Source organism: Eriocheir sinensis, chromosome 20 (assembly GCF_024679095.1).
Source record: "Eriocheir sinensis breed Jianghai 21 chromosome 20, ASM2467909v1, whole genome shotgun sequence".
NCBI classification, from domain to species: Eukaryota; Metazoa; Arthropoda; class Malacostraca; order Decapoda; family Varunidae; genus Eriocheir; species Eriocheir sinensis.
Genome location: NC_066528.1, coordinates 7,029,193 through 7,048,789, shown reverse-complemented (window position 1 = coordinate 7,048,789; position 19,597 = coordinate 7,029,193). Strand labels below are relative to the sequence as shown.

At 42.8% G+C, this 19,597-nt stretch overlaps 1 protein-coding gene across 1 annotated transcript in view; it reads left to right on the top strand.

Annotated features, from left to right (window-relative positions):
* LOC127001049 (glutamate receptor ionotropic, kainate glr-3-like) overlaps positions 1-15,041 on the top strand; it is a 36,790-nt gene extending 21,749 nt beyond the window's left edge. Inside the window, exons 7-9 of the mRNA XM_050865218.1 lie at positions 6,367-6,553; positions 13,886-14,038; positions 14,192-15,041. Coding sequence (XP_050721175.1) covers positions 6,367-6,553; positions 13,886-14,038; positions 14,192-14,308 — 457 coding nt within the window. The 3' untranslated portion in view covers positions 14,309-15,041. The remainder of the gene's footprint in view (positions 1-6,366; positions 6,554-13,885; positions 14,039-14,191) is intronic.
* The last annotated feature ends 4,556 nt before the right edge of the window (positions 15,042-19,597 follow it).

Sequence of the window (19,597 nt, the reverse complement as noted above, 5' to 3'; positions counted from 1 at the left end):
CAGGACTCGGGTGCTCCAATTGGTGGTGTTGTGTATTTTTACAGTTACCTACAATGTGTGTGTGGCAGGCAGTGGTGGGGCCTAGTACTAAAGTGTGGCACAAGTCAAGGTACTGTAGGATCTGCTGTGCAGGCCTACCTCTCACCTGGAGAAGCTGGTGAGAGGTAGGCCTGCACAGCACAGTACAACTAGGCACAGCACAGTCTTCCTATAGCCCTGGCTTAACCTTGCTATTTATTTACTTTTATTTTTTACAACAAAGGAGGCAGCTCAAGGGCACAGAAAAAAAAAACAATAAAAAAAAAGCCCGCTAATCGCTGCTCCCATAAAAGTACCAGAAGAGGTGGCCAAAAGCAAGGTCAAAGTCGGGAGGAGAGGTGTCCTGATACCCTCCTCTTGAAAGAGTTCAAGTCGTAGGCAGGTGGAAATACAGATGATGGAAGATTGTTCCAGAGTTTACCAGCGTGACGGATGAAAGAGTAAAGATGCTGGTTAACTCTTGCATAAGGGGTTTGGACAGTATAGGGATGAGCATGAGTAGAAAGTCGTGTGCAGCGGGGCCGTGGGAGGGGGGGAGGCATGCAGTTAGCAAGTTCAGAAGAGCAGTCAGCGTGGAAATATCGACAGGAGATAGAAAGAGAGGCAACATCGCGGCGGAATTTAAGAGGTAGAAGACTATCAGTAGGAGGAGGAGAGCTGATGAGACGAAGAGCTGTGTGGGTGGAGCCCCACCACACGTGAGATGCATACTCCATACGAGGGCGGACAAGGCCCTTGTATATGAATAGCAACTGCGCGGGGGAGAAGAACTGGCGGAGACGAGAACGCCCAACCTCGAGGAAGCTGATTTAGCGAGAGAGGAGATGTGATGTTTCCAGTTGAGATTTTGAGTTAAGGATAGACCGAGGATGTTTAGTGTTGAAGAAGGTGACAGCTGAGTGTTCTCAAAGAGTAGGGGATAGGTGTTTGGAAGATTGTGTCGGGTTGATAGGTGGAGAAACTGAGTTTTTGAGGCATTGAAGGACACAAAGTTCCTTCTGCCCCAATCGGAAATGATAGCAAGGTCTGAGGTTAAGCGTTCTGCAGCCTCCAGTCTGGAGTCGTGTACTTCCTGTTTTGATGGTCTTCTATTGAAAGAAGTTGAATAATGCAGAGTGGAGTCGTCGGCGTATGAGTGGACAGGACAGTTTGTTATGGAAAGAAGATCATTGATGAATAACAGGAAGAGAGTGGGTGATAGGACAGAGCCCTGTGGAACGCCACTGTTGGTAGGTTTAGGGGAAGAGCAGTGACCGTCTACCACCGCAGAGATAGAACGGCCAGAAAGGAAATTGGAGATAAAGGAACAGAGAGAGGGATAGAATCCGAAAGAGGGCAGTTTAGAAAGCAAAGACTGGTGCCAGACTCTATCGAAGGCTTTCGATATGTCTAGCGCAACAGAGAAAGTTTCACCGAAACTGCTAAGAGAGGATGACCAAGAGTCAGTTAAGAGAGCAAGAAGATCGCCAGTAGAACGCCCCTTGCGGAATCCATACTGGCGATCAGAAAGAAGATTAGAAGTGGAAAGGTGCTTTTGAATCTTCCGGTTAAGGATTGATTCAAAAGCTTTAGATAGACATGAAAATAAAGCTATTGGGCGGTAGTTTGAGGGATTGGAACAGTCACCCTTCTTAGGCACAGGCTGTACAAAGGCATACTTCCAGCAGGAAGGAAAGATAGATGTTGATAGGCAGAGACGAAAGAGTTTGACCAGGCAGGGTGTCAGCACAGAAGCACAGTTTTTAAGGACAATAGGAGGCACTCCATCAGGTCCATAAGCCTTCAAAGAGTTGAGGCCAGAGAGGGCATAGAAAACATCATTAGGAAGAATCTTAATAACAGGCATAAAGGAGTCAGAGGGGGGATGAGTAGAAGGAATATGCCCAGAATCGTCCAAAGTGGAGTTCTTACAGAAAGTTTGAGCGAGTTCAGCCTTAGAGACAGATGAGACGGCAGTGCTGCCGTCAGGGTTAAGGAGAGGAGGGAAAGAGGAAGAAGTGAAATTAGAGGAGATATTTTTGGCTAGATGCCAGAAGTCACGGGAAGAATTAGAAGAAGCAAGGTGTTGACATTTTCTATTGATAAAAGAAGTTTTGGTAAGTCGGAGAATAGATTTGGCACGATTCCGGGCTTAAATGTATAGATCAAAGTTAGTGGGAGTTCGAAGGTTCTGGAGCCTTTTGTGAGCTGCCTCTCTATCTTTAAGAGCACGAGAACAAGCATGATTAAACCAAGGCTTTTTAGCATGAGGAGTAGAGAAAGTACGTGGAATGTATGCCTCCATTCCAGAGACAATCACCTCTGTGATGCGCAGAGCACACACAGAGGGGTCTCTCTCCTGGAAGCAGTAATCATTCCACGGGAAATCGGAAAAGTACATCCTCAGGTCGTCCCACCGAGCTGAAGCAAAATGCCAGAAGCATCGCCTCCTTGGTGGGTCCAGAGGATGTACAGGAGCGATAGGACAGGATACAAAAATAAGGTTATGATCGGAGGAGCCCAACGGAGAGAACAGTTTGACAGAGTAAGCAGAAGGATTAGAGGTAAGGAAGAGGTCTAGAATGTTGGGCCTGTCTCCAAGACGGTAGGGTAGACGAGTAGGGTGCTGAACCAACTGCTCTAGGTCGTTGAGGAGAGCAAAGTTGTAGGCTTGTTCACCAGGCTGGTCAGTGAAAGAGGATGAAAGCCAAAGCTGGTGGTGAACATTGAAATCTCCCAAGATGGAAATTTCAGCAAAGGGAGAGTGGGTCAAGAAGCGCTCCACTTTAGAGTTCAAATAGTCAAAGAGTTTTACATAGTTAGTAGAGTTAGGTGAGAGATAAACAGCACATATGTATTTAGTAAAAGAATGACAATGAAGTCTTAGCCAGATGGTGGAGAATTCAGAAGAGTCAAGGTCGTGGGCACGAGAGCAAGTGATGTCGTTGCGCACGTAGGCGCAACATCCAGCTTTGGATTGAAATTTAGGATAGAGATAGTAGGAGGGAACAGAGTAGAGATTGCTGTCCGTAGCCTCAGAAACCTGTGTTTCGGTGAGGAAGAGAAGGTGAGGTTTAGAGGAGGAGAGATGGTGTTCCACAGAATGAAAATTAGAACGGAGACCGCGAATGTTGCAGAAATTGATAAGGAGGAGGTTCGAGGAGTTATCAGGACACCTCTCAAGTCGGCAGCCAGAAGGGGAGTCCTCCCTGGGGGAATTTATGGAATTTATGAGAACTACATTATTTGTAAGGACTAAGCTTTCTCTTCTACAATGTTTTGATGTATTTTGAACTATTCTGATGTTGCTTTCTGGTAAAATGCTAGTTGTGAGCCCAGGTAGGGAGATGTTTGTGGTGGTGGGGGCAACAAAAATCCATATGCAAAGAAACTTATATTCCGATCATCCCCAGAGGTGAGGTTGTTGTTTACCGACAAAGGCCAATACATATAAGACTCATTCTTCCATACTACTATAGCTAGAGTTACCATTTTCACAGAAATAGATGATGATGACATCGGCCGGGTGGTTATCTAGAAACACACGCCAGCACTCAAACTCCCAGAAACTCTGTGAAGCACAACAGTAAAGGCCATAGGCTTGGATGAAAGGCCTCACCTTCACGGAAGGAAGAAGCGTCGCCATGGCAAATTTCGCCACACTAAAAAGAATACTCCACGAAGAGGAAGCTCTGAAACAATAACCTCGCCACAGGCAGGTGTGGTTAACAGTACGCTATGAGATACGTAACTCTGATTTTGTGCAAGTGATATAAAACACGGGAGCTACGTAGGGAGAAAACACATTGAGAGAATTCAGCAACTCTCGCGCGTCTGGCTACCGCTGCCGGCTGACACAGCAGCGGCAGGGTGAGGCGAATCCCCCGCCTCTGCTGAGTCTGCTCTTACCTGGGGAACCCACACACAACGGCCTCTCGCGCAAGAGTGCGTAAAGCAGCACTACTGATGCGTACCTGAAACAACGGAGTAGCCTATAATTCGCAGAACAGCAGGCGATGGGGTTGTGGGCAACCCATACTAAGACATTCGTTGACACAAAGCAAGGCTGCCAGCAACTACATATAGTCCATCGACTCTAGCTTGAGCCCTATGGCTTGGCCCGGGGAACCACCCATTGTTTACACATCTAGCGATGACCTGCATGCACATGGCGATGTCTCACTGTTATTCTGTACGTTATCTATTTATGGAATATAAATATATCCATAATACGACTGCATGATCTTATGAAGGGCCTGGGATATATCCCTTAATGAGATGAAATATGAGTATCTGAAAGGCTATAGATCGTTCGATTATGATCAAACTATACGAGTTTGATATACAAGTTGTTTCTTCGTGTCCTTGTATGGTATATTAGATGCAAATCTTCTGTTTGCGGTTCATGTACGATGGTTTGAGGATTTTTTGTATATACAAACATTCAAATGTATCACTGAAAATAAAGTTGATCTTCACGCAATCACACACAATGCGCAGGTGCCACATCAACGTTCACGAGTGGCCAGACAGAATGAAACGGACAATATTATGGCTCCAATAGCACCATGGAGGTATTATATCTCCATGAATAGCACTGTGTGTTTGTATGTGTGTGCGTGCATCATATCTGGTAAAGGTGAAAATTAGGCTGCAGTGTGTGTATGTGCATTTACCTTCCCGAGCAACTTGTGGTAAGGATTGAAGGCACGGTATGAGGCTGTGCCTACATTGTCGAAGGGAAGTACGCAGCTCGACCTTCATGACTCTTGGTACGGGCCTAAACCTTCCATTTCACTTGCCAACGTGGCTCATGCGATGGTGCCGAACCATTCACCCTTCCGCCACCACGGAAGATTCACGTAGGTCTCACTCTCGCGTCCTGCACAGCCCAGCAAAAGATATTATATATAACATAACTAAGAGAGAGAGAGGGGGGAGGTAATGAACTCCTCTGAGGAGAGTGTTGGGGTGATGTGGCAATAGCGCGGCTCAGGGGTGCCGTGCCTAAAGGCTCAAGTTAGATTCGATAGACTATACATGCAGTGATGTTTCGTAGTTCCAGCCAACATATTTCAATGACATTTATCATATTTGTGCAGTGATTAACTGGTGGAAGAGGCATTCCATAATTATGATATGGTTTCTCATGCAATAGTCATATTCATTCAATATCCCTTCTCAGAGAAAATTAAATTTGAGTGGGGAAGACAAAAGTAACGAATCAGTGTATATATCATGGCAATAAAAACGACATTTCTTGATTTACTCGGTCAGAATGGTATGTTAAAATAAAATGGAGTTATTATGTATCGAATACTTTCACTTCGTCTTTCCATTTACATGTAAACATTTGCCTCATTTCGCCAGTCCACTTCTCGCATCATGATTAGTTGTGGTAACTCGTGAATCGTGATGTCTTGAATCTAGACGCACGGTGATTGGCTGGTTTATCTCCCATGACGAACCAGTATACAGTTGGGAAAAATGCGTCCCGGAGTCTTAACCCGTGACACCCCTTGGTTTATATTCTTAAATATTTCGGTGCCCAAGATCACATATTTGCCTAAGCTTCGTAGTTTCATGACCTAGGTGGTATATGGACAAAGCTTATGTACCATGAACGTCGCAAAAAACTCATGAAAACCCATTTATCTCCTTCTGGGCCTTTGAACATTGTTGATGTGAGAGGTGGAAACGACTGAGAATGCCAACTCTTGTCTCCATTACCTTTAGCTTGTGTCCTATTTAAATTGTCACTCAGGTGTTATCCCAGTTTCATTATATCAAAGTTCATACCTGACAGTGGTGAAATTCTTTAAGAAATATACATCACATCCATTATAAAGTTGCTTGACTAGGCTACAGTGAGTTTTTTTAATGTATATGGATGTTTTTTTGTCGACGCCGTGATCGCTTAAGACGAGCCAGAGACGAAGAGTTAGCTTTATAAGTATGGGCCCAGGAGCCTAGAGGTAAATCTCTAGTATCAGATTTTGGAACCGTGTGTCGTCATTATCCTGCGCGTGGGACGTCTGTGTATTACTCGTCGACTCTTATTCCTTTTATTCTTTCCTTATCCTCTTTTGCCAGCATGTGCCCGAGGAAGAGGAGAGAGAAAGGTAAGAAAGAGAGCAGAGCAGAGAACGTGGGTCAAGTGTGAGGTCAAGTGTTAGGTCAAGTGTCGTGGTATGACTGATGGGGTCTTTTTATTTTGCCCGCTCCCTCAGCATTTCATAGCGGCTGCTTGAAACAGCTGTGCGGAGAGGAAAGAATTTTGGGCAATGAGTAAATTAACCTGAAAGTATTAAGATTTTAGTGTATTATTAAACTGTTGCCTCCCCGCAGACGAGTGATAGAGGGGCGAGGGGTGCTGGTGGAAAACACTCATCACCTCAAGTACCTTCAGGAGACTTTCCTCACCGACCGACTGGGCCGCTCTTCTGTCAGGCTAATGCTGGAGGAATGTATGAACCCGTTTGGTGTCGGCGCCATACTCACCAAAAATTCGCCCCTGAAGTCTTCGTTCGATGTCGTGAGAGAGATAGAGATTCGATGCTGTGAGAGAGAGAGAGAGAGAGAGAGAGAGAGAGAGAGAGAGAGAGAGAGAGAGAGAGAGAGAGAGAGAGATTTACATAGATTTACATAGAAAATCAGACCACACAGACCCCATGGTCCAGACTTGGTGGTCTGTCCTTAAACCTAAGTGATTTTACATTAATCAGAAGACTCCAAAACGTTGCATTTCTACTCTAGTTGATATTAAGTTGAAGGAAGTGACGGTCGAGCTTATTTTTGAAGGAGTCAATCGTGTTACACTGGACCACTGACGGTGGAAGCTTATTCCATTCTCGCACTACAACGTTGGTGAAGAAAAATTTGGTGCAGTCTGAATTTACTTGTCTACATCTGAGTTTTACGCCATTGTTCCTCGTGCGCAAAGTGTCATCGATCATAAACAATGTTGATCTGTCTACATTCGTGAAACCATTAAGTATTTTAAAACATTCGATCAGTTTTCCTCGGAGGCGACGTTTCTCAAGAGAGAACATGTTAAGGGTAGAAAGCCTTTCTTCGTAGGATTTGTTGCGCAAGGAAGGGATCATTTTCGTTGCCCGACGCTGAACACCTTCTAATTTAGCAATATCCTTTGCATGGTGGGGAGACCAAAACTGTACCGCATATTCCAAGTGGGGTCTGACTAAACTGTTGTAGAGCGGGAGTATTACATCTTAATTCTTGAATACAAAGTTTCTTTTAATGAAGCCCAACATTCTGTTCGCTTTATTTGCTGCATCGCTGCATTGCTGTGAGAATTTGAGGTTTGACGCGATTTTGACCCCCAAGTCTTTGACGCATTGAACGCTTTTGAGTTTAACGCCGCGCATTTCGTATTCGAACTTCTTATTCCTCGTTCCAACTTGAAGGACCTGGCACTTGTCAACGTTAAAGGGCATCTCCCATCTATCCGACCAAGCTGAAATTTTGTGCAAATCCTCTTGGAGGCTTTGCCTGTCTTCGTCAGTGAGAACCGAGTTGCCAATCTTTGTGTCGTCTGCAAATTTACTAATGCGGTTATTGAGTCCAACATCCACGTCGTTGATGTAAATAATGAAGAGCACTGGGCCAAGGACCGAGCCCTGAGGGACGCCACTAGTGACAGGCGCCCACTCTGAGTTAAATCCGTCGATCACTACTCTTTGTTGTCTGTTGCTCAACCAATTCGCGATCCATTGGTTTACTTGACCGTCAATACCTATTTGCTTTAATTTGTAAAGTAATTTATGATGCGGGACTTTATCAAACGCTTTCTGGAAATCAAGATAGACTACGTCCAGTGATTTGGTTACGTCATAAACAGTGAAGAGATCGTTATAAAAGGTTAATAGGTTTGATAGGCAGGATCTTTTGTTTCGGAAGCCATGTTGTGAGTCCCCAATCAATGAGTGGCTTTCAAGGTAATTCACAATTTTGTCTCTAATTATGCCCTCAAGTAGCTTACCTACAACCGAAGTTAGACTAATGGACCTGTAATTACCTGGTACTTTTTTGTCTCCTTTCTTGAAAATCGGTGTCACGTTAGCCTTTTTCCAATCTGAAGGGACGATGCCTTGTCGCAAGGACATATTGAATACGGTTGTGAGGGAGGAGAGTATTTCGCTCTTTGTTTCTTTCAGCAGAGTTGGATATACTTTGTCAGGTCCAGGACTTTTATTTGTTTTAAGTGAATGGAGAGCTTTAAGGACTTCATCGGTTGTTATTTCAAAATTAGGCAATGCATGCTCGAGATTTACAATAGTACTGGTGTTGGTGGTAGCGAGAGGAAAACTGTTAGTATTAAACACCGAGGAAAAGTAATTGTTTAAGAGGTTTGCAATGTGTTGGCTGTCAGTCACTAGTGCACCGTCGCTGTTTGTTAAAGGTCCAATACCACTTTTGATCGCCTTTCTGTTGTTTATGTAACTGAAGAAAGATTTCGGATTATTTTTGCAGTTGGCTGCAATATTTTCTTCGTATCTACGCTTTGCCTGACCTACTAGTCTTTTTACTCGTCGCCTGGCATCATTATAAAGTCTAATGTTTTCGGGCGTGCTTTGTTCTTTCTTTAACCTGTAAAACAATTTTCTCTCATTGACTGATTGTTTAATTTCGCTATTAAACCACGGTGGGCTTTTATTAGTGTTAATTCGCTTCTCGCACAAGGGGACGAATGTGTTCTGTTGAGTGAGTAAGTGATTTTTAAGGCTTAGCCAGGCTTCCTCTACGTTGCCGTCATCTGATAGTTGTATTTCTGTTTGTTTTTGTCGGATTTCAACGAAGTTAGCTCTTTTTAAATTGGGCACCTTTACTTTATTTTCAGTCACTGATGATTGAGCTTTAATGTCGACGCGCACTAATTTATGATCGCAAGAACCGAGGTGTTCTCCTACCGTGACACTACTGACTAGGTTATCTTGGGTTGTTATAACAAGGTCGAGTATATTATTTTGTCGAGTTGGCTCAGAAACCATTTGGCTTAGATAATTTTCTTCTAGAAATTCGATCATTCTATGTGACTCGCCTTCTGTACCTGACAGTGTCGCCCAGTCGATATGGGGGAGGTTAAAGTCTCCTAATATCAGTGAGTCGCTGTTATTAAGTGACTGCCTTAAGACGCTGTACATTTCAAGGTCGTCATCGAGTGATTGCCCGGGAGGTCTGTAGGTGACAGATATATTTAAGTTGACTTTTGCAATGTTTACTCGTACGCACAAATGTTCAACGTTACTGTTTCCCGGTGTTTTGTCAGTGGGTTGCAAATAGCTTTTGACATAAAGGGCGACGCCACCGCCTCTACGGTTTACACGATCTTTGTTGAAGAGTCTGTAGCCATCTATGTTGTATTCGGAACTTAAATCAATATTTGTGGTGTCGATAAATGTTTCGGTTATTGCAATTATGTCAAAATTTTCTGTTAGAGCAAGACATCTCAGTTCATCAAATTTGTTTCTTAGGCTACGCGCATTGAAACTAAGGATTTTTAAGTTATCTAGAGGCTTGGTAATAGAGGTGGTGGTACTTGCGGGATCACGGTTACGGGTTTGTTGTGATGCACGGCGTCTATTTACACGGGCGGGGTGGAGGGACGTGGCCGTGACTCGTTTTTTGTTCGGATGACACGCACTGCTTTGTTGAGGAGCCTTCCGAGTCTGGCTGCCCCGATGGGAGAAAGGTGCAATCCGTCCCTGTGAAAGAGCTCATTTTGTCCATAGAAATTGTCCCATGCGTTTAGGAACTCCACGTCAAGCTCCCTACAAAGAGTCTGTAAGCGGTTGTTTAGGCTGAAGGCCTTACTGAAAAAGTCGCTCTCCGCCCAAGTCCGTGGTAGAACTCCTGAAATCAAAATGTTAGGGGATTTAGTCTTATACTGCTGGATGAGCCTACGGTACTTCTCCAGGAGTTCCTCAGACCGGGTCGTGGTGACGTCGTTCGTACCTGTGTGAATAACAAACAGTGAATCATTAGTAGCCTGGGGGGAGATCTCCTCAAGAGCAGCAGTTATGTCGTCGATCCCAGCACCAGGATAGCAATAGTTCCGTCTTCGACGAGGAACTCTGCCGCAGAACTCAACGACCTGCTGGCGAATCATGGAGTCACCCACCAGGAAGGTGCTCTCCTGCTCGTCCTCCTCCTCCAGAATGGCAAACCTGTTGAAGCAATGAACAGGATAAATCGCTTGTCTGGCTGGCTTGGCTCCTCCATTCACGACGGTGAAGCCATCATGGTCGGTGCCACTAGCATCCTCCCGTTGCGTGGTGTTGTCCGCTGGTGTCGACGGTACCGCTGAGGGCAAGGGGGCGGTTGGAGAAGGGAGAGAGAGAGAGAGAGAGAGAGAGAGAGAGAGAGAGAGAGAGAGAGAGAGAGAGAGAGAGAGAGAGAGAGAGAGAGAGAGAGAGAGAGAGATTTACAAGGATATTCAGACCACACAGACCCTATGGTCCAGACTAGGTGATCTGTCCTAAAGTTCAGTGGAATCCTTTTAAGTTTAATGTCAACAAGACTTTGCATTTCGACTTTAGTGAATATCAAGTTGAAGGAAGTGGCGGTCGAGCTTGTTTTTTAAATGAATAAATCGTACTGCACTGGACCACTGAAGGTGGGAGTTTATTCCATTCTCGCGCTACAACGTTGGTGAAGAAAAATTTGGTGGTATGAATTTATTTGTTTACACTTAAGTTTTGTGCCATTATTTATCGTTCAGAACGTGTCATCGATCAAAAATAATTTGGATTTGTCAACATTCGTAAAACCATTGAGTGTTTTGAATCAGTCGATCAGTTTTCCTCGGAGGCAATGTTTTTCAAGAGAGAACAGCTTAAGAGATGAGAATTTTTCGTTATAAAGCTTGTTGCGCGCACGAAAGAGATCATCTTTGTTGCCCTACGCTACACATCAACTAAAGGCGGTGGCACACAGGACCTTTTTCCTCCAACCGCGTTGGTGGTACGAGCAACCGGCAATTCTAACTTTTCCGGATGTGCTTCACACACGACCAAGGTCGGTTGCCCATATCCACAACGTTAACAAACCAGCCGCCCTGTATCCACTTGGCGCCGATTTAAAAAATAATGGCTGCTGCAGCTTGTGCTGCTGTTACTCATGTTATGTACTTATTGCTACAGTTCAATGGAAGGAAAAATCTGTTGTGGGTACGATCATGGCATCAAAGACAGGAGGAGAGGAGTGTTTTCCCAAGCCTCGTCAGAAAAGTGTGCTGTGAAGACCGGGGAGTCCTACAATTTTCATCGAGTGGAAGAAGAAGAGTTTTTATTAACTATTGGAAATAGTAGCCCCGCTCATATCCAAACAAGACACCAGAATGAGGGAAGAGCACCAGCAATCATGAACCATTCACATTTTTTTTTTGGCGAAGTTTTCATGTGTGGGTTCCCACGGACCACATATTACGGGGTGTTTTCTTATCTCAAAAACACAGTTTCTCCACCTATCCACTCAACACAATCTTCCAAACAACTATCCCCTATTCTTTGACAACACTCAGCTATCACCTTCTTCAACACTAAACATCCTCGGTCTATCCTTAACTCAAAATCTCAACTGGAAACTTCATATCTCTTCTCTTACTAAATCAGCTTCCTCGAGGCTGGGCGTTCTCTACCGTCTCCGCCAGTTCTTCTCCCCCGCACAGTTGCTATCCATTTACAGGGGCCTTGTCCGCCCTCGTATGGAGTATGCATCTCACGTGTAGGGTAGCTCCACTCACACAGCTCTCTTGGACAGAGTGGAGTCTACGGCTCTTCGTCTCATCAGCTCTCCTCCTCTTACCAATAGTCTTCTACCTCTTAATTTTCGCCGCCATGTTGCCTCTCTTTCTATCTTCTATCGATATTTTCATGCTGACTGCTCTTCCAAACTTGCTAACTGCATGCCTCCCCCCCTCCCGCGGCCTCGCCACACACAACTTTCTACTCAAGCTCATCCCTTTACTGTCCAAATCCCTTACGCAAGAGTTAACCAGCATCTTCACTCTTTCATACCTCACGCTGGTAAACTCTGGAACAATCTTCCTTCTTCTGTATTTCCTCCTGCCTACGACTTGAACTCTTTCAAGAGGAGGTTATCAGGACACCTCTCCTCCCGAAATTGACTTGTCTTTCGGCCACTCCTCTAACTCTTTTTAGGAGCAGTGAGTATCGGGCTTTTTTTAACATTTGATACTTTTTTATGCCCTTGAACTGACTCCTCTGCTGTAAAAAAAAAATATTGTAGACAGAAAGCAGACAGCAGTTCTGCCAATCCACTGCATGATTCTCTTGGTGGGCCATGTGGTGTCGCCTGTCATCCCGCATCATGAGACATCCCATCCTGAATACATACACAGGGTGGTTGAATTTCGACACGGTACCGTGTCTTTTGTCGACTGCTTGTCGGGATCTGTCCAACCCAAGTTTATTTGTATTATTACAAAACCAAAGGATGACGTACGTATCAACTATCACTCTTCTTCTTCTTGTGACCTGTTCTGCTTTGCATCGCTTGTTAGGTCCTCTTTGGTACTTTTTTACATTTAGATGCTTCACTTCGTTACTCTGTGATAGTAAAGATTGGCTTCCGCGATGCGCAGAACAGGATGGGATGCCTCACGACAAAGGATTGCAAATGACACCACAGGCCATCTTCCACTACTCGTCTTCTGTTTGTTTACATACAGCCGCGGGGTTGCTCATCTGCCCCAACGGTACGGACAACCGACAACACGCTCCCTAATGACCGCGATTGCCCGTACGGCCAAAGGTTAGAGGAAAACGGCCAATGTGACACCGGCTTAATTTTGCAATGTCCCTTGCATGGTGGGAAGTTCAAAACTGTCCTGCATATTCTAAATGAGGTCTGACAACATATCTTTATTCTTGAAAGAAAAGTTTCTCTTAATGAAGCCCAGCATTATGTTCGTTTTATTTGATGCGTCATTGCAATGCTGTGAGAATTTGAGATTTGACGCGATTTTGACACCCAGGTCCTTGGCACACTGAACACATTTGAGTTTGACGCCACGTTTTTCATAATCGAACCTCTTATTTTTTTACCAATTTCAAGAACCTGGCACTTATCAATATGAAAGAACATCTACCACCTATCGGACCAAGCTGAAATTTTATGCAAATCTTCTTGTTCTTGGTGACTTTGTCTGTCTTCGTCAGTGAGGACCGAATCACCAATCTTTGTGTCGTCAATAAATTTACTAATGAGATTACTGAGTTAAACGTCAACGTCATTGATGTAAATTATAAACAGCTCTGGGCCAAAAACTGAGCCCTGAGGGACACCACTCGTGACAGGCACGCTAAATCTGAGTAAAATCTATACCACTCCTTGTTGATTATTGCTCACCCAATTCCTATCAATTGGTGTATTTTTAAGAGGTCAATATAAAAGGTCAATAGGTTCGAAAAGCAGGATCTCTTGTTACGGAAGCCATGTTGAGAATCCTTAAATAATGAGTGACTTTCAAGATAACTTAATTTCGTCTCTAATTATGCTCTCGAGTAGCTTACCTACTACTGAAGTTAGACTAATAGGCCTCTAATTACCCAATACTTTTTTGTCTCCTTTCTTAAAAATCGGTGTTACGTTAGCCATTTTCCAATCCGAAGGGACTATGCCTAGACGCAAGGACATACTGAATACGGTTGTGAGAGAGGAGAATACTTCGCTTTTTGTTTCTTTAAGTAGAATAGGATATACATTGTCTGAGAGAGAGAGAGAGAGAGAGAGAGAGAGAGAGAGAGAGAGAGAGAGAGAGAGAGAGAAGAGCACTTATCCACCCATCCATCGTACCGTCTAATAACCTTCCTCGCCGCCACAGGTCATCCAGCGGCTCCGTGAGGGTGGCTTCGTGGACCGCTACTTTCAGGAGGAGGTGCGAGAACAGCGCGAGAAAGCCTCCTCCTCTTTGGCTTTCGCGGAAGAGGCCGAGAAAGAGGACGGTGTGAGCCCCCTAACCCTCAACCATCTGCAGGTATGATTATAATAGTGATGATAAAATAATAATGAAATAAACAGTTACTGCAGTCTAACATGTCCCGTAAGCAAGCAAGTTTTGGCTTTGATATCCAGTGCACCAGTGACGCTCAAAAGCATTATCAATATATACAGTTTTCCTTGGCGACAGGGTGTGTTTCTTGTCTGGGGCGGAGGACTGATTGGCTCATTATTGCTACTGCTGCTGAGGATAACTGTCGCATCGGTCCTCAAAGGAATCACGCCTACTTCAGTCACCGCACACTAAACTGACCCAGAAGCCCCGCCCCCTCCTCTATAGCTAAGGGAGGTGATTGATACATGAAAGGAGGTTGGAATTAAGAGTGAGGGTGAGAAGTGTTGGTGGGTGAGGAGGGAGGCGGGGGTTCTACAGCCGCGGCGCCCAAGACTGAAGTATGCCTACTTGCCCTGGCAACCTGCTGTCATATGGCGTGTCCAATTTCGTGGATTATATCATAGCCTACGCATATGATATGGTAGTCAGTATACAGGCAACGATGACAAATACCATAAATAATAGTCGATTTTGAGTTTCAAATTATTAATGAGGTCACAGATAGCATAATTGTTAATATATTATAATACATTCATGAAGGAGCCCAGGTGCTGCCATCTGCGGAGAAAAGTAAAACAAAACTGCTGTCTGCGACATTATTAAATTTCGAACTCAAAATTAAATATAGCTGAAGGTATTCGTCATCATTGCCTACTTATTACTGATGCTAACAACCACTTCGTTTGTGTAGACTTTCATATAGTTTTTTCATGATATCGGACCCGCCGCGTGACGAGTTGCCAGGGCACGATAAAGTAATCCTCAGACTCAGGCGCCGTGACTATAGATACGTTCAACGTACGGTGACCAAGATGGCACACAACGGTCCACGCTGATTCACTTACTTACTATCCAGACGGTTACTGTATCAGCTTAAATCTCCAAAAGAGAAAAATTATATTTACTAGTTATTCTTTTATCTAAATGGCACATATCTTTTTTTACTTTCAGATGATTGAATACTTATGATAATGTATATGATTAAGGTAAATAAAGTTGGAGTATTTGCTTTTGACGTCTCGACGTTGATACAATATGCATTTTTTATTGCATCGTCATTCCACTTAATTCTGATTATGAAGGCGGCCCTCATGATCATATGTAATTAATTCCTTTCTACTCCTCCTCCTCCTCGACTCTTTCTCCTCCTCCTCCTCTTCCTCTTCCTGCACCCATATTCTTAATGATGATTTTCACCACAAAATTTCCCAGGAGGCCCAGGCCCTCATGGTCCTTCCCTGACTGCGCTAATGCTTTAGACTTATGTTCCAATATCTGCAGATAATGACGATGAAGTAGAAAGGTTTTATGAGAATGTGAAAGAAGAAATAAAATATGAAACTTAGTTTTCTATATTCGTGGGAAAAAGCCACAATATTGCCCTAAAATGTTAGGGAAACTGCAATTACCCATTTTGAAACAGTACCAGGGGCATATTTAAGATCTTAAAACACAATGACCTTACCCTAGCCGAGAGATCGTAGGATTTTCAACGGATAATTTGTATGTAGAGTGAAATATATATAACAAAAAAAAAAAAAAGATGAGAAATCACTCTACCAAATGATTCAGGTCAGGTGTTTAGGCTAAATTTCGCAACATTAAATAGATGCAAACAGTAAAATCTGAGTTGTAAACTTGTGACAAAACTTTAAATACTGTTACTCCCGGCGTGAACTCTGAAAAGGTCATTTTGCATCACATTCCTTGAGAGAATGCTGGCTTTATTTATCCTTGCAGCTGAGCAGTCTTTACATTAACTGACTGACTCGCCCCAATATCCCATAGATATACATGATACTACATCCAGAGAATTCCATTCTACAACAGTGAAACAGGCTCAACAAGCCACTAGATGCCTTTTCTACTTATGATGAGGGTAGAAAGTCGAGTGCAGCTGGGCCGCAGGATGGGGGAGGCATGCAGTTAGCAAGTTCAGAAGAGTGGTCGGAATGAAAATATCGATACAAGGTTGTCAAGGCCAGGAGGATCAGATGGTAGTATAGGCATCCTGATCCACGTCAACGCTGTGCACCCGACCCCGTCTCGTTGCTGACCAAGAAGACTTTAGAACAGGAGAGGGGGCCTCTATGGGAGACCGTGGGCGGGTGGTGTTGTATGTCGGTTGCAACAGATGGCGCTGGAGCAGCGTTGTTTACATTCAGGCGCTTCCCCCTTCCAGACACCCACCCCCAACTCCCAGTACCCATCAGCAGTATTGCTACATGGGATCAAGCAGCAAATGTTGCTACTTTTTTCTTCAGTCTGGTTATTTCCCATTTTAAATAAATAAAAATATATATATATATATATATATATATATATATATATATATATATATATATATATATACACATATATATATATATATATATATATATATATATATATATATATATATATATATATATATATATATATATATATATATATATATATATATATATATATATATATATATATATATATATATATATATATATATATATATATATATATATATATATATATATATATATATATATATATATATATATATATATATATATATATATATATATATATATATATATATATATAGAGATAGATAGATAGATAGATAGATAGATAGATAGATAGATAGATAGATAGATAGATAGATAGATAGATATATAGATATAGATAGATAGATAGATAGACAGATAGATAGATATAGATAGATAGATATAGATAGATAGATAGATAGATATAGTGTGACTGCATGTCATGAGTAATGCTATTATTGTACCGCAATTATATTACCTTCTCTGCATTTGTGGGAGGCTACCAGTGGTTAGATGTGTTTTATGTGTTTAACCTTTCTGTATACATACTGGAATGAACCAAGGTTGTAGCCCTACTGCCGTTCTCTAAAAACAATGTGATCATGTTTTTCTTTCAAACTCATTGTTTTAGCACGCACGCTGACTTCCATCAGTAATGATTTACATTGAATCATTGGTCTGTAGGGGGAAAGAGTGAGTGGATATAAATATCTCCGTCTAACCTATACTGGTTATTATACCGCTATTCGCAGCAAGGTCCACTTTTGTGTATTATTTATATCAATGACTTAAATACAGGAATTAGTAGTGATATCAGTAAGTTTGCAGATGATATCAAGATCGGTAAAGTAATTGAGTCGGATCAGGACGCTAGTATTCTCCAGGGTAAACTAAACACATTGTATGACTGGGCGGATAAATGGCAGATGGAGTTCAATGTAGGGAAGTGCAGTATTCTGAGTGTAGGTAGGAACAACCCCTCTTATAAGTATTGCTTAAATGACACTCTCATAAGCAGGTCTGGGTGCGAGAGGGATTTAGGGGTCTTAGTGAGCTCTGATCTCCGTCCAAAAAAAAAAAAAAAAAAAAAAAAAAAAGGGCACAATGCATTCAAGCTAGAAATCGAGCAAAAAGGGTATTGGGATTTATTTCAAGGAGCGTAAGCAACAGAAGCGCCGAAGTCTTCCTCAAACTATATTTAGCATTAGTTAGACCTCATCTTGACTATGCGGTTCAGTTCTGATCACCTTACAATAGAATGGATATCAAAGTGTTAGAATCGGTGCAGAGGAGGATGACTAAGATGATTCAGGGATTGAGAAACTTGCCATACGAGGAAAAACTCAAACAGTTAAACTTGCATTCTCTAGTAAGGCGAAGGGTGCGTGGAGACATGATCGATGTTTATAAATGGATGAAGGGCTTTAATAAGGGAGACATTCATAAGGTTCTGTTGGTAAGAGAACCGGGTAGGACACGAAGTAATGGGTTTAAACTGGATAAATTCAGATTCAACAGGGACATAGGCAAAAATTGGTTTACAAACAGGGTGGTGGATGAGTGGAATATGCTTAGCAGTCATGTGGTGAGTGCCAATACAATTGTCACATTCAAAAATAGATTAGATAAATTCATGGACAGCGATATTAGGTGGGGTTAGATACACGGGAGCTACACGGGAGCTTAGGTTCAGAGGAGCTGCCTCGTACAGGCCTACCGGCCTCTAGCAGACTCCTATGTTCTTATGTTCTTATGATTGCAACGCTGCCTCGTTCAAATATCATAACACTGCCGCGGCCGCCACGTTTACCAGCCGGAGCCTCAAATCATGTCCCTTTGTGGTGATAAAGAGGACACAGCCTGGTGTGAAGCTACATTTATTCCGGGAAGATGGCAGACGGGGGTAAGTGATATATATAAATAATGATAATGTGGAAATTCTAATCATTTTCACGCTGTCTGCTCTTCTGAACTTGCTAACTGCATGCCTCCCCTCCTCCCGCGTCTCCGCTGGCCGCTACACTTGATTTAAACACATGAACATAGGGAGCCTGCAAGAGGCCGAATGGCCTACACACGACAGCTCCAGATTCCCCCCCACTACCACCTGTCAGCCTCGTCCACGCAGCTATCCAGTCTACTCTTAAAACAAGCTATCGTCCCTGCACTCACTATGTGATTGCTGAGTCTATTCCATTCCCCCACCACCCTAGTTACTATTACTAAACCAATGCCTGCCCATTTCCCTCTTATATCTATACTTTTCTAATTTAAGTCAATTACTGCATGTGCTATCCTGCTCTAGCTCATCCCTATACTGTCCAAACATCTTGTGCTAAAGTTAACCAGCATCTTCACTCTTTCATCCCTTACACTGATAAACTCTGGAACAGCCTTCCTTCGTCTGCATTTCCTCCTGCCTATAACTTGACCTTCAAGAAGAGTGTATCAAGACTCTACTTTTGTCTGTTTGGGAGCGGTGAGTAGCGGGGCTTTTTTTCTAGTACGCTTTGTTGCCCTTTGTTTAAAGAAAATAATAATTAAATAAATAGAGGTTGGCCGCCAATGCTTCCAACACATTTTGGTGCCATATCTACAAGTGGCTGGTGACTGCAAGTATCTCATCAACCTGCATGCATCTATGCCATTCCTATCACGGTGCATAGAGCAAGCTTCACATAACACTCAGACAGAGACAGTTTAATTATGGTTATATTTCAGACTCAGTTTATTGCTCAGTCTATTAGGTGCAGTGCTGTTAATATTGTAAGTGGTAGTATTAGTACAGCTAATGTATTTATTTTCATTAATTTATCAATATTTATTTATTATATTATTATTAGTGTTTGAAAATTCTAGTACTAGTATTAAGATAAACAAAAATATCAGAAATATATTTATACTCATTATTGCTTTTCTTATTATCAATTCCTTCAATGTCTTAGCACTTTTACATCTAGTGTTTTTCCGTCTAGCAGCCAAAATTGTGGTCTTTCTGAATGTGTATGTCCTACGTCTTCATTGGTGTAACTAGCTATATAACATAAAAATCTGCATCTCTCTCCCTTCTCACCCAGTTGTCCCCGTACATCCTTTCAGTATCCAAAGAATTTCATTTTACCTCTTGTAATCACTTAACTAATGCAGTCAGCGAGTTAACAACTTCAAATCATACCTC